Raw genomic sequence first — 14818 nt, 5'->3', positions numbered from 1 at the left:
CCCCTGAGAGCCCAAAGCAAAAGAAACAAATAACTGTTGAGACTGTCTGAACCCTTTAGTCCTGCTCAAATAATAACGCAACTGCCTGTGAATATCCAAAGTGTGCAAAATTTTCTCCCCTTTATTTTGGGGATCAGCATAAAAAGTAGGCAAATGAATAGATTGTTTCAAGGCCACATTTGAAACCACTTTAGGCATAAAAGTAGGGTTAGTACGCAGAGATACCCTATCCTTATGAAAAATCAGGAAGGGTTCAACTGCCATTAGAGCCTGTAATTCAGATACCCTTCTAGCAGACGTAATGGCCAGCAAAAAAGCAGTCTTCCAAGACAAAAACTTTAACTCAGACGTAGCTGCAGGTTCAAAAGGAGGTAAAGTAAGTTTTCCAACACAAAATTGAGATCCCAGGAAGGAGTAGGAGCTCTACGCGGGGGTCTTATGTTCTTTGCCCCTCTAAGGAATTGCTTAAACAAAGGATGAGAATAATGGTGGGTCACAGTCATAGTGAGCAGAAATGGCTGCAGCATGAACTTTTACAGAGGAGAAAGACAAACCCTTGTCTAATAATTCTGTAAGATATTGAAGAGAAACACTCAAATCAGGCCTGGCAACATCAAAGCTCTTTGCTTTGCTCCAAATAAAAAATCTCCTCCATTTATCAGCATAAACTTTCCTTGTACTAGGCCTTCTGGCCTCCAAAATAACATTCAAAACTTGTTGAGGAAGCTGCGACCCTCCAGGTTCTAGAACAGAATATGCCAGGCTGTTAGATGGAGGGACTGAATCCTGACATTGAGGAAATGATTGCCTGCCTGAGAAAAAAGGTGTGGAATTGAAGGCAAAGGCCAAGGAGGCTCCCGGACTAAACTCCTCAGCAGAGGGTACCAGTGCTGTCGAGGCCAATCCGGAGCTATTAGAATCATGGAGGGCTTGTCTTGTCTGACCTTCAAGAGCACCTTGGGAAGGAGAGGCAGAGGAGGAAAGGCATAAACGTGAAGATTGCTCCAACTGAATGATAGAGCATCCACTTTCCAAGCTGTTGGATGAAACATCTTTGTGCAAAACTTTGGCAACTGGAAGTTTAGTGGAGAAGCGAACAGATCTATGTCTGGAGTCCCCCATATCACTGTCAACTGTCGAAATACATGAGGATCCAACTTCCACTCGTGGGGATCCACCATCTGTCTGCTCAAAACATCTGCTAAGGAGTTCTGTGCTCCTGGCAGAAACCTTGCCTGAAGAGTGAGGTGCAAACTGAGAGCAGTCTCCCACAAAATCATAGCTGCCTGCAAAGAGGGTACGAATGTGTTCTCCCCTGCTTGTTGATGAACCACATGACAGTTGTGTTCTGTTTGAATCAACACTTGTCCTGGGTGAAGTAGATCCTTGAAAGCCATCAATGCAAATTGGACTGCTAACATCTCCTTCAAATTGATATGTAAATGTTGAAGTCTGGCAGGCCACGTGTCTTGAACCCATTTTCCATTGAGGTGTGCTCCCCAAGCCTTGTCCGAGGCATCTGTCGTTAAGATCTGACTCGCCTCTGGTCGGGTCACAGAGAGTCCCTTGTTTAGGTGACATTCCTGGGCCCACCACAAAAATTCCTTTTGAATGCAAGGTATTATCTGAATGACAGTGTCCAGATCGTGGCAGTGTTGTGTCCAAACATTTTTGAGATACCATTGTAACTTCCTCATATGCAGTTTGGCATTGGGAAGCACCAGAATACAAGATGCCATGAACCCCAAGGCTTGAAGGACTGTCCTTGCAGTCAGCCTGGACCGTAGAGACAATTGTTGGAAGTAAAGTGTAAGGTTCCTTTGCTTGTCCAGGGTCAAAAAAGCCATCTGGGAAGCTGTATTCAGTCTCACACCCAGAAAGCACATTTCCTGAGAGGGTACTAGACTGGACTTTGTTTCGTTCACAGAATACCCTAGGCACCTTAACACTGCCATAACATACTGTAGATGGTGTAGTAGCTTGTTTGTCTTGAGCAAGAATCAGGCAATCGTCCAAATAAGGATAAATTTGTATTCCTCTTAACCTTAAGAAGGCTATCACCGGAGCCAGAACCTTTGTGAACACCCTGGGCGCAGTAGATAAGCCAAAGGGCAATGCAGAGAACTGATAATGTAAAGTCCCAGCCAGAAAACGCAGGAATCTCCTGCAACTGGGCCCGATAGGAACATGAAGATAAGCCTCTTTGAGATCCAGAGTTACCATCCAGTGATCTTTGCCCAACAGAGGCAGAAGTTGTTGCAACGTCAACATTTTGAATTTTGGAATGTCCAGGTATGTGTTGAGGATAGATAAATCCAAAATTGGCCTCCAAGTGTCTCCTTTCTTTGGTACAAGAAACAGGCGAGAATAAAATCCTAGGCCTACTTCTGACAGAGGGACCTGCTGTATAGCCCCCATTTGAAGAAGTAAAGAAATCTGTTTTGTGAGCCTCTACCCTTTGTTGAGGAGGAACGTCTGGCATGCCTTTGAAAGGAGGCAATGTGTGGAAATAAAACTTGTAGCCTCGGTCTATAATGTCCAACACCCATTTGTCCTGGGTGACTAAAAGCCAGTTTTGCTTGAAGAGTGCCAACTTTCCTCCCAGAGGAGCTGCCAGACAGGAAGGATCTGGCAGCTGAAGATGCAGGTCATTGGGTCTATTTACGAAAGGACTGGCCCCTGCCCTCACCTGTAGATTGTGCAGGGGAACTCCACGTTCTAGGCCTGAAAGAACCCTGAGCTCTGCCCCTACCACGTCTAGATTTGCCCCTAGACTGTAAATCAGAAGAAGGGTAAGCCCATCCCTTAGTAGGCCAATTCCTGCTAAACTTAGGGGGCTGCACCTGCAAAAAATCTTTAACAGTCTGCATAGACTTAGCTTTGTCTTCCATTTTCTTTAAGACAGACTCCACAGGAGAACCAAACAAAACTTCAGACTGCAAAGGAGCATCCAAAATTCTAGCTTTAACATGCTCTGACAAGTTCTGATCCTTAAGCCAGGCGTGCCTGCGAATAACTGATCCAGTGGCAGCCACCCTGGAAGAAGCCTGTAAAGCATTGAAACCACACTGCAAAGAATGCTTACCCACCTGATCAGAGGCATGAACCAAATCCTGTAATTCCTTACACTCTATGCCCTCTGCCAAAGCATCTACCTTAGATTTTAACTGAGTAAGGAGAAAATTCTGGTACTTCAACATATGAAACTGGCAATTCAAAGCCCTCATTGCTAGAGTGGAAGAGGTATACACTTTTTTCCCACCTATCCAAAGCTCTAGAGTCTTTATCCATAGGAACTGGATTCTTTACAACAGAAGCCCTGACACCCTTAGGTCCCTGGCTAATAGTTTCTGGGTCAGCCCTTGGGCTCTTATACAGATATTTATGAGCCTCTGGCACTCTGTAATACCTATCTGGTTTGACTGGCGCAGGAGGCAAAGAGTCTGGATTAAGAGAAGCCTCCGAGAAAACATCCTGAACAACATCCAAAACAGGAGGTATAGCCAAGGGCCGATGTTGTGGCAAAAACAAAAATTCCCTAAGCCTCTTTTGGGAATCTGAGAAATCCTGACCTTCCCATTTAAAATGCTCCCTCATAGAATGCAGGGTTTCTGAAAAAGAAAAATCCTCTGGAGGAGAAGCAGAAGGACTGGAATCCTCTGCGTCTGAATCAGAATAAGGAGGAAAATCCTGAATGTCTTCAGCCGAAGACTGAGTAATCTGAAGCCTGTTCCAAACTTTCCACCTCTGGCTCCACCCTAGGCCTCTTATTTGGAGGGGGCATAGAACCCCTGATTAAGGAAATCAAATCTTCTGCCATTTTAAGCATGTGTTTTTTTAGGCACAGAACCTGCAGAACTAGGACTGACACCTGAGGAAGGCAAACCATGCCTGACCTTGGAAGATACCTTAGAGACAGAAGGAGAAGGCCTAGCCACCTTAGGCAAAGAAGGGAGTACAGCAACCTGAGAGGCCCCCTCAGCCTGACCTGACTCCTGAGTGGCCACATCCTGCAAAATTAACGGCTCCCCCTGAGACTCAGCTGAAACCTTGGCTGAATCCACAGATTCCACCGTAGTTTCTAAAGAACCGGCGTCCGGAGCGGACGACTCATCCTGTTTGGACCTTAACGATTTTTCTTTGTGCTTCTTAGCGGTAGTCGGAGGATCCGACGGCATATTGTAATTACACCGCTTACCGAAGACAAGCCTAGCGCAATCTAACCTACGTTTAATGGTGCGCTTATTAAACCTAGCACAAAAGCAACACCCGACTACGTCGTGCTCAGGCCCCAAACAAGGAATACAGAGAGAGTGGTAATCCCTATGCGGTATCTGTTTCCCACAAGAAATACAATTATTCACATTTTCTGACATCCGGAATTAACTGAGGCAAGAAAAAACAAAAATATTCCCCAACGGGGTACTTAGCCCAACTTGGTTTCGGTCTAAAACTCAGAATACGAAAATTTCAGAACGCCGAACGGCACTTGCAAACGCAGCTTCAGCTTCGGACCATGCGGCAAAAAAGACTGAGGATATGACGTCGGTCATGCGCTTTAATACCATGACGCACTGACGTCAGATCTAAGCGCCCATGACAGACGCCAGCCTAACACTTCGGTATCCGGGCCGACCGAGGACAGCGGACTACCCACAGGTTATGAGTGCAGCAATGTGAGATGAAGAACATCCTGGTTTAAGGCTCCAGAGAGCACCCCAGCACTACCTGGCTACAACTCATACCATAATTTTCGGCCACAGAACCCAAACTGAAATACAAAAGGTGGGGGCGTATCCACATTCATCAAGGATACCCACAACTCCAGGTTAGTGGCACAGCACGATGCTTCAGAGATCATCCACGTGCAACTAACAATGGGCAACACTTCAATTCAAATTGTAGCTCTATACAGATCACCCACCTTGTCCCAGGACCCCCATTCCGCTATTCTGGAAACACTGGGAAACAAAGGTCCTACCAAACACCCTAATATTGGGTGATTTCAATTACCCAAACAACTGGGAGAACTACTCAAGTACTAACTCCCTTGACCAACTTTTCCTAGAATTTATAAACTAATGCCCTGGTTCAACTTGTCAACACTCCCACTAGATGCGACAACATATTGGACCTAGTCATCAACATGGGTGACCAGTGTTCCACACCAGAGGTCAACCCCTCGCTGGTTAGATCTGACCATAAACAAATCACTTTGGATATCCATATTCCACCCCCCAGACAAGAAAGCCACTGTGAAACACTTTTCAAAAGCAAACTTCACGTTACTTAAGACCGAGGTGGAAAGTTTCAAAGCCCCCATGCTGAAGGATAACACTGTCCAAGCTGCAAAATCCTTTACTAATGAATTCTTGTAGCTGCCCGTAGAATGCATGGATCATGCCATCCCAAGCAAAACCAAGACTCTCTCCTCCAAGAAAAGGAAGCCAGTCTGGTGGACTCCTGCCATAAACAAGCTATACAATAGAAGGAAACTACTACAGAAGAGTAAAATCCCAAGAAGGGAAGACATCCCTGATCAGTATCAAGAAACTACGATCCCTCATAAAAATCATCCAGACCCCGGGAACCATCACCCTATAAGCCTGACTAGCTTGGTCTGCAAGGCTATGGAGCGCATCATCATGGAACTCGGACATTGGGAACATCCAAACACCGGATCCTACCCAGTTTGGCTTTGTTAAGGGCAGATCATGCCTCCTAAACCTGGTAGACTTCTTGGAGACAGTTACCAAAGCTATAATCGAGAGAAAGTTGGTACACAGCCTACCTAGACCTCGCTAAAGCCTCTGACACCATTCCCCATTCTGGTATTATAGACAAGCTCACCAACCTGAACATAAACCCCTACATCACAAGATGGGTTGCCAACTGGCTCACAGACAGAGCCCACATGGTGAGAGTTGCGGGAGCTAGGTCCAACTCTAAACCTGTTACAAGTGGCATTCCCCATGGTTCAGTCCTAGGACCCCTCCTGTTCGGCATACACTTCAGAGGTACAGGCAAGTACAGGAGGAATATGGCTGACCAAGTTCACAGACTACTGCAAACTAGGGGCTATAATTGACTCTCTGGCTGACAGACATCCTCCAAAAGAGTCTCACTGAGACAGATACCTGGTGTCAGAATCATGGCCTCAAGCTAAATGCCAAAAAGTGCAGTCATCCCCTTTGGAAAAAACAACGTACCCACAGACTACCACATAGGTGGTAGTCCCGTAAATACGGAAGATGTAATAAGGAATCTGGGGACCCAAGTAGATAGTAATCTCACCTTTGATACTCACATTGCCAAAGTGGTTAGAAAATCCTTCTACGTGGCCCACCCAATCACTTGTAATTGGAGCTTTTCTCCTTGGGTCTCCACCGAAAATGGGCCTTTGGCTCAGTTGGACCAATCCGGATAATGAGGGACAACTTCTTTGATACCTAGGGGCCAGGGAAAGAAAATTTATTCCATGCATTAAAATTTCCCTTTAATTTATTATGCACCTCAGCTGAGGAGCTTCCAAAAAGTAAATCTTCCAAAGAGGCATTTAAAGTCTGGGCCTCAACATCTTCAGGAAAATTTTGGTGACTGACTCAAGCAGACATTCGAGCATCAAAATCCCTGAGGTTGCAGCTCTTGATACAGCATCCACTGCATCATAAACACATTTTACTGCATGTTTGGTCACCTGGGAAATTAGTAAAACTGGTTTTAAGATCAGAATTGGGAAGGTTAGTTATAAGCTTAATATTCTTTCAGCTGCTCCAGTTAGGGTTCGCCACAGCAGATCAACTGTTTCCATTTCTTCCGGTCTTCTGCATCTTGCTCCGTCACACCAACCACCTGCATGTCCTCTCTCACCACATCCATAAACCTTATTGTAGGCCTTCCTCTTTTCAGGTTACCTGGCAGCTTCATCCTTAGCAACTTTTTCCCCAATATACTCTGCACCCCTCCTCAGCACATATCCAAACCAACGTAATCTTGCCTCTCTGGCTTTGTCGCCAAACCTTCCAACCTGGGCTGACCCTCTAATATACTTATTCCTAATCCTGTCCATCCTCGTCATGCCCAGTGCAAATCTTAACATCTTCAACTCTGCCACATCAAGCTCTGACTCCTGCCTTTTTGTCAATGCCACTGTCTCCAACCCATATAACATAGCTGGTCTCACTACCCTCTTGTAGACCTTCACTTTCACTCTTACTGGTACTAGTCTGTCACAAATCACTCCTGACACTCTTATCCACCCACTCCATCCTGCCTGTACTCTCTTCTTCACCTCTCTTCCACACTCATTACTCTGAACTGTTGATCCCAAGTACTTAAACTCATTCACCTTTGCCACCTCTATTCCCTGCACCCTCACCATTCCTCTATCCTCCCTGTCATTCACACACATATTCTGTCTTAGTCCTGCTGACCTTCATTCCCCTTCTCTCTAGAGCATATCTCCACCTCTCCAGGGTCTACTCCACCTGTTCCCTACTCTCACTACAGATCAGAATGTCATCTGCAATCACAGTCCACGGGGACTCCTGTCTGATCTCGTCTGCCAACCTGTCCATCATCATTGCAAATAAGAAAGGGCTCAGAGCTGAAACTTGATGTAATCCCACCTCCACCTTAAACGCATCTGTCACTCCTAACGCAGACCTCACCGCTGTCACACTACCCTCGTGCATATCCTGTACCACTCTTACTTCTCTGACACTCCCAACTTCCTCATACAATACCACAACTCCTCTCTAGGCACCCTGTCATATGCTTTCTCTAAATCCACAAAGACACAATGCAACTCCTTCTGACCTTCTCTGTACTTCTCCATCAAAACTCTGAGCAAACATCGCATCTGTAGTGCTCTTAGTTGTATCTTAATACACAAGCAAAAAGTTTGATGCGATTCTGGCACTTAATTGCTTTGAAAATTAATGAGGACGAGACATACCTTCTCATACCTGTCCAAGGCAACACTGTCTTTTTCATCAGAGACAGGGTTAGAAGAGGTAAAAGACTTAGAACCTTTGGCTGTTGCCACAACCAGGTCAGCTATAGGGTTTTTAATCGGCAAAAAAATTCTGATTGTCTGGCACCTTACATATTAATAATTGACTTGTTGAATGCAAAGTTTAAGAATACTCATCCACTTACCCACTTAGCTGAATAAACTACTTGAAACTTCAACGAGGCACATTATCACATTAACAATGTACTAAGCATGCAATCAGTTGAGGGACCTGGGCACCCAGGTTGAAAGCAACCTGGCTTTTGAACACTATGTTTCCTCCATTGTACGGAAGGCTTTCTAAATGGCCTAACCCATAAGCAAGGGTATTTCATCCAGGAACAAGGAGGTCATAACATCCCTGTACTCCTCCCTCATCAGACCCATTATCAAATACAACGCCCCCTTCCGCATGTACCTTGCCAAGCACATGCAGTAGTTGGAGACCACAGAGGTTCCCGACCAGGAAAATCCAAGGTCTCAAACACCTATTCTATACAGACAAGCTAAAAGCTCTGTCCATCTACTCAGTCTCGTACAGACTGCTCAGATGTGACCTGTGTCTGGCATACAAGGCCATTTCAGACCCAGCTTTGGAGTTGCTGCACATCCACAAGTCAAACTCAACTAGTACAACCCGCATGCAAGGCCTCAGCCTAGTCTGTGACATTAATAGAACTTGCTGGCGGGATAGATTTGTGTCCAGACGACTCCCCTATCTGTGGAATATAGTCCCTCTCCATGTCAAGCAGAGTACATCACTAGCCATCTAAGAGGAGCCTGGATACCCCTGGGATCCCACCTGTGGACTTGAACAGGGAAAACAGGTGCTGACTGTTGGAACATGGTTGAAATTCTTGGCTAGGTTTATAACTGCCTCCAGGCCAATAGCCTAGTATCTTATGAACCCATGAGGAGCCTTTAATTCCTCCCAAAGAGTCTGAGATCTGTTAGCTAGTGATTTTATCATCTGGACAAATCCTTTGCTCTGTTTTTTTTAGTCCTGTCACCCTCTGGGTCACAGGTGGGATACCAGACTAAACTCAAACCTTCTGGATTACCTCGGTTTTCAGCATTCTACATGGAATCAGAGTGTTGTATCAACTGTCACCATCACCCTCAATCCAGTGCCACTCTCCAACCTGTCACAGGTCTCCTCTCACAAACACTCCATCTTTCTCTTTACTGGATTGCCTTCAGTTCCCCTCAACTTCTTCCAGTCTAGTCCAAGACTTCTTTGCCAGACTGCAAAGACTGCTTTTCTGCATGTGTCTAAACCAGAGTAAACTGTTCTCTGACCATCTCTGCAACTGGAGCTACTCAGCTCAGATGTCTGAGACGGGGGACTGACAAAAGGGAAAGGAAATCCTTAATGCTTCCAGAGAAGAATATAGTAGTGGTGGGTTTCACAGATATTCCACCTAGGACTACAACAGAAAGGGAAGAGATTATTGTTTATACAGGTAGGTGGGAAGGGAGTGAAGGATCCCTTGTTACCCTTAAAGCATTATTAGGAGGAGGCTGATGGAAAGTAGTACTATTATGAAGTAAGACAGCATACAGGTCTTATACCTACTCATGCAACAGATAAACAAAATCCAGTTATCCTAGGAGGGTTAGGAGCAGGTGAAAGCTCTAGGGACCCTGCATAAACACAACCCCACAGTAATGCAGTGTTTTGTGTGCAGTCAATTTAGCATGTTGCTCTCCACAGGCTCAAGGTGGGGTCCTAGATTAAGAAAACAGAGGCCGCAAATATTCACAGGTTTATAGAAGGTTACTAGGAAAACATCCCTAAAGCTCTTAGAGCCAGTAAGTGTGCAGTTTATAGTGAACACACAAAGTAAAGTTAATATACAAAATAAAATGCATGGACTAGAATATGTAATATTAAGTTATAAAGGAAATCTCTTTTGAAACTTAGTGATTCCAAAACTAAGCAATGATCCCGCAGAATCTGAAATGCAGCAATTAGAGCACTTGTACAAGCTGTAGGATATGAAACTATCATTCACACTGTGGTCCACTGTGCAGTACTAAAATACTCCAAAGCTGGAGTATTCATTAGGGAATATAAAAAGGATATTAATATGCCCATCATGACTACCACTGTAGATGTACGGCGTGCTGCCATCTTTGTGCACAGTCAGGCAATGAATGGATTTGCTATGCCCCTATGAAAAGAGAAAAAAAATAAATAAAAATTAGCTGCATTGTTCAGTTAATGCCAGATAATACTCTGAAATTAACAGCTACTTAAGATCAAGCGGTACTTTTTCAAATTGCTACAAGTTTCATATTAGCAAGAGGCAGATATGCAAATCTGTTCAGTGTAAGCATGGTCATCTCTAAAATAAGACAGGAAGTGGCAAAGTCAGACCAATGTTTCTCTTTAACCTGGTCATAAACCTAGCCATCCTCCAGTAAGCAAACCTTAAATACTTCATTCTCTTCAGTAAAATAGCTCTACTACCAGGGATTCCATTTTACAAAATTACTATAACTGAAATTAACAGCTACTTAAGATCAAGCGGTACTTGCACCTGTCACCCCTGGGCTTTCGGATATTGGCAAAGGCTCTTGCTACCCCCCATAGTGCCTTTTTTAGGCAAGGCTCAAAAGACAAACCCACCTCCACAGGTATCACAAGGGATAAGAAACTAAGAGTAATGCTACTCAACGCCAGAAGTCTAAACCTCAAGATGCATGCACTCGAAACTCTCCTTAGCATGGGGAACATGATATCTGTGCAGTAACAGAAACCTGGTTCAGGGCTCCCGAGAGCACCCCAGCACTACCAGGTTATACCTCATACCATGCTTTTCGGCCCCAAAACTTGGACCGAAGCACAAAAGGAGGGGGAGTATCGATATTCAAAGATACCCACACCTCCAGGTTGGTGGCAAAGCACAAAGCATCAGAGACTATCCATGTGCAACTAACAGTGGGTAAAACTGCCTTCCAATTTATAGCCTGCTACAGACCACCCTCCCAAACTCAGGAACCCCACTCAGCCTTCCTGAGAACACTGGAAAATATGAAAGTCTCTCCAAACATCATTATATTGGGCGACTTCAACTACCCAAACATAGACTGGGAGCATTACTCTAGCTCCAACACCCTAGCCCAAATGTTCCTAGAATTCATAAACTCAAATGCTATGGAACAACTTGTTACCACTCCCACAAGAGGGGAAAACATACTGGACCTGATCATCACCAACATGGGGACTCTATGCTCCAGACCAGAAGTGTATCCCTCACTGGTAAGATCAGACCAAACTGATCTCACTGGATATTCACATCCCGACCCCACCGCCTACCCAGAAAACCACAGTGAAAAACTTCTATAAAGCAAATTTCACACTCCTTAAAACCGAGGTGGAATCCTTCAAAGCCCCCAGGCCTGTGGAAAATATGGCCCAGACCGCAGAATCCTTTATAAATGCATTCTATGAACACCTTCAGGAATGCATGGATCATGCAATCCCAAATAAAACCAAGACCCAATCCTCCAAAGGCAGACGTCCTGTCTGGTGGACCCCAGCCATAAACAAACTATACAATAGAAGGAGGAAGCTACTACATGATAGAGCAAAATCCCAAAAAGGGAAGGAATCTCTGATCAGTATTAGCAAAAAACTAAGGGCACTCATAAAATCGTCTAAGGCCAGAGAAAAATTGCACAGGACACTAAGGATAATCACAAGGCTTTTCTTTAGTTGTTATTAACCTGGGTGGGAATTCCCAGATATGCTCAGAATTAGTCCAAAATGACAAAAAATACACCGAACCCACAGACATTGCCAACATCCTAGCAGACAGGCTCAGCGCAAACCCCCCCCCCCACCAAAAGGGCAAATATCTATCCCAGCAGAGTGCTGCCCCCCCTGACATCTCAGATGCTCAGGTAAGAGCCGCCCTCTCTAAAGCAAAAAACACAGCATCAATGGGACCAGACGGTGTCCTGGGCTGCGTCCTACATGAACTCCAAGAAGAGCTATACCCAAACATAAAACTACTGTTCAATCTCAGCCTTACTACAGGATATGTACCCCAAGAGTGGCATACAGCAACAGTGGTCCCTCTCCACAAAGGTGGTGCCTCAACGGACCATGGAAACTATCGCCCCATAAGCCTGACTAGCTTGGTCGGCAAAGCTATGGAAAGGATCATCATGGACCTCATAAATAAAGATATTGGGGACCTACAGACACTGCATCCTACCCAGTTCGGCTTTGTTAAGGGCAGATCCTGCCTCTTAAACCTGGTCGACTTCTTTGAAACAGTCACCAAGGCCATTGATGAAGGGAAGGTGGGCCACACAGCCTACCTGGACCTCACAAAAGCCTTCGATACAATACCCCACTCGGGCATTATAAGATAAGCTCACCAGCTTAAATATAAACCCCTATGTCATTAGATGGGTTGCAAACTGGCTCAAGGACAGAACCCACATGATTAGAATTGCTGGAGCCATGTCAGACTCCAAACCAGTTACAAGTCGCGTCCCACAAGGCTCAGTCCTGGGACCTCTCATTCGGTATATATTTCTCGGAGGTACAGGCCAACACAGAAGAACTGTGGCTGACCAAATTCGCAGATGACTGCAAACTGGGAGCCATAATCGATTCTCCAGCCGACACAAGCATCCTCCAAAAGGGCCTCACAGAAACAGACAACTGGTGCCATGGCCTCAAGCTAGACGCCAAAAAGTGTATAGTCATCCCCTTTGGCAAAAACAAAGTGCCCACAAATTACCACATAGGTGGTAATCCATTAAGTACAGAAGTAATTAGGGACCTGGGGACCCAAGTTGATAGCAATCTCTCATTTGACAACCACGTGGCCAAAGTGGTTAGAAAAACATTTTATATAGCCCACCTAATCATGAAGGGATTCATATCTAGATTAGGGGAGGTCATCGTGCCTCTTTACTCATCCCTAATCAGGCCCATAATAGAGTACAATGCCCCTTTTGGGATGTACCTTACCAAACACCTGCAGCAACTGGAAAGACCCCAAAAGTACCTCACCAAGAGGATCAAAGGGCTCAAACATATGCCATATGCTGCCCGGTTAAAGAAACTCCAGCTCTACTCAGTGGCATACCGCCTGCTCAGAGGCGACCTGTGCCTGACGTATGAAGCCATGTCCAACCCGGAATTAAGGGACATGCTGCACCTCAAAAAACCCAAATCCCATCGAGCTACACGCTCGAGAGACTTGAACCTCAGCACTGAAATAGGACATGCTGGAGGGATAGATTCATAACCCAGAGGCTCCCTTCACTCTGGAATAAAATCCCAGTCCAGTTAGGCAGAGTCCCTCATTGACTCTCTTCAAGAGGAATCTTGATGAGTGGATGGGAGATCGTAGGTTTACCCCGGGTATCACTTCTGTGTCACTGCTAAACAGAGGCACAGTATACTAACCTCGAAAAAGGGCATAGCAAATTCAATTTAAAATGGGTGGCGAAAGCCAAACATACTCTGGCTAGGCTTATAAATGCCATAGGGCAGATAGCCTAGTATGAACCTATGAACCTATACAAGCAGACAATATATGAAAATATTGCCACAAAATGGGATGAAGCTGAATCAGTTAGCTGTTGGACTGACATTTGCTGCTTTACCAGAAAGCACAGAAATGCAAACAATGCCAAGGACCAGTATTAAGCGTACTTCAAAAAAGACTGGGCTACTGATAACATGTTTGTCAACTGTTCTATGAACTACGTAATTGAGACCTGTACTACTCTAAGGTTAGTTGATGTTTACATCTACTGTTTTAGTGTACAGACATCACGTCAGTAACATTCTAGTATCGTTTGGTGCCCATTTGCCCAATCTATTTTTTTACTCTGATAAAGGGAGTTCTGTAAATGTCTAGTAGTACATATCCATTTCTAAAAGGGTAAAAATGGCTTCAAGATCAGATTTTTTTAGAATCCCATAACAAGATAAAACAAATGCAGGACTATCTCACTTTGCACAGTGAATGTGGTCCCCAATTCATTAACAGTTCAAAAGCAAAGTGTTGATGACTTGGACACTGAAAAAATACTGACAGGGGTGAAAAGTTACCATAATGGTTAAAGTGCCTACCTTACAGACACAAAGTGCACGGTTTGATTCTCACACGAGATAAATTAAGCTTAAAATGGTCCATAAGGTCAGCTAGCCTAGTACTAACCTATAAACCTATGAGCAAAATTGTGAAAATAGTACATTAAAAGGACATTATCATCTATTAACAGGCATTTGTCAAAGATGAGAATATTATCCACCAATACGGATTTTTTCCATATTTTGAATAAAGTACAATTCTCCAAAATTGGCATGGCTGCTAATACTTTGTGTTAGATGTTCTAAAGGAAGAGCAGGAAACATATCAGAAAATAAGAAACCTACCTTCCCACGTCTACTTATAACAATCTATACACCATATGCTGACCGGATTTTACTGCTACAGATCAATCTTCAAATAAATATCCTAAATAGGGACGACTGTTGCACACAGGCTAACTTAAATGAATCTAGTAGTACCAAGTTTGTCAGTCTGTAAGAACTATAAGAAGGGAATTCATTAGGTTTAGAACGCACTATAATACAAGAGAATTGCCAATACTTCTGCATTTTAGTTTGAACTGAAATAAATCTCTTTGTTTAAATGTTTGATATAAGTGTACAGTTTACAAATCTGCAAAGACATTCCCTGTGGAGCAGATAACTTCCCCCTTTCTGTGTACTAATAAAACAAGCTCATGGGTTATGGACTTGCAAAAAATCTGTCATCTCTGAAG

The 14818-nt window shown here is 44.4% G+C and overlaps 1 protein-coding gene across 1 annotated transcript in view; it reads right to left on the bottom strand.

Annotated features, from left to right (window-relative positions):
• Positions 1-14818, bottom strand: part of WDR1 (WD repeat domain 1) — a 549035-nt gene that overhangs the window by 128503 nt on the left and 405714 nt on the right. The window contains exon 9 of the mRNA XM_044063522.1: positions 10060-10188. Coding sequence (XP_043919457.1) covers positions 10060-10188 — 129 coding nt within the window. The remainder of the gene's footprint in view (positions 1-10059; positions 10189-14818) is intronic.

The sequence above is a fragment of the Protopterus annectens genome, chromosome 2.part1 (genome assembly GCF_019279795.1).
Source record: "Protopterus annectens isolate FY-2018-M chromosome 2.part1, PAN1.0, whole genome shotgun sequence".
In the NCBI taxonomy this organism is placed as follows: domain Eukaryota; kingdom Metazoa; phylum Chordata; order Ceratodontiformes; family Protopteridae; genus Protopterus; species Protopterus annectens.
The sequence above is the reverse complement of the archived record's forward strand: the minus strand, read 5'-3'. Positions and strand labels throughout refer to the sequence as shown.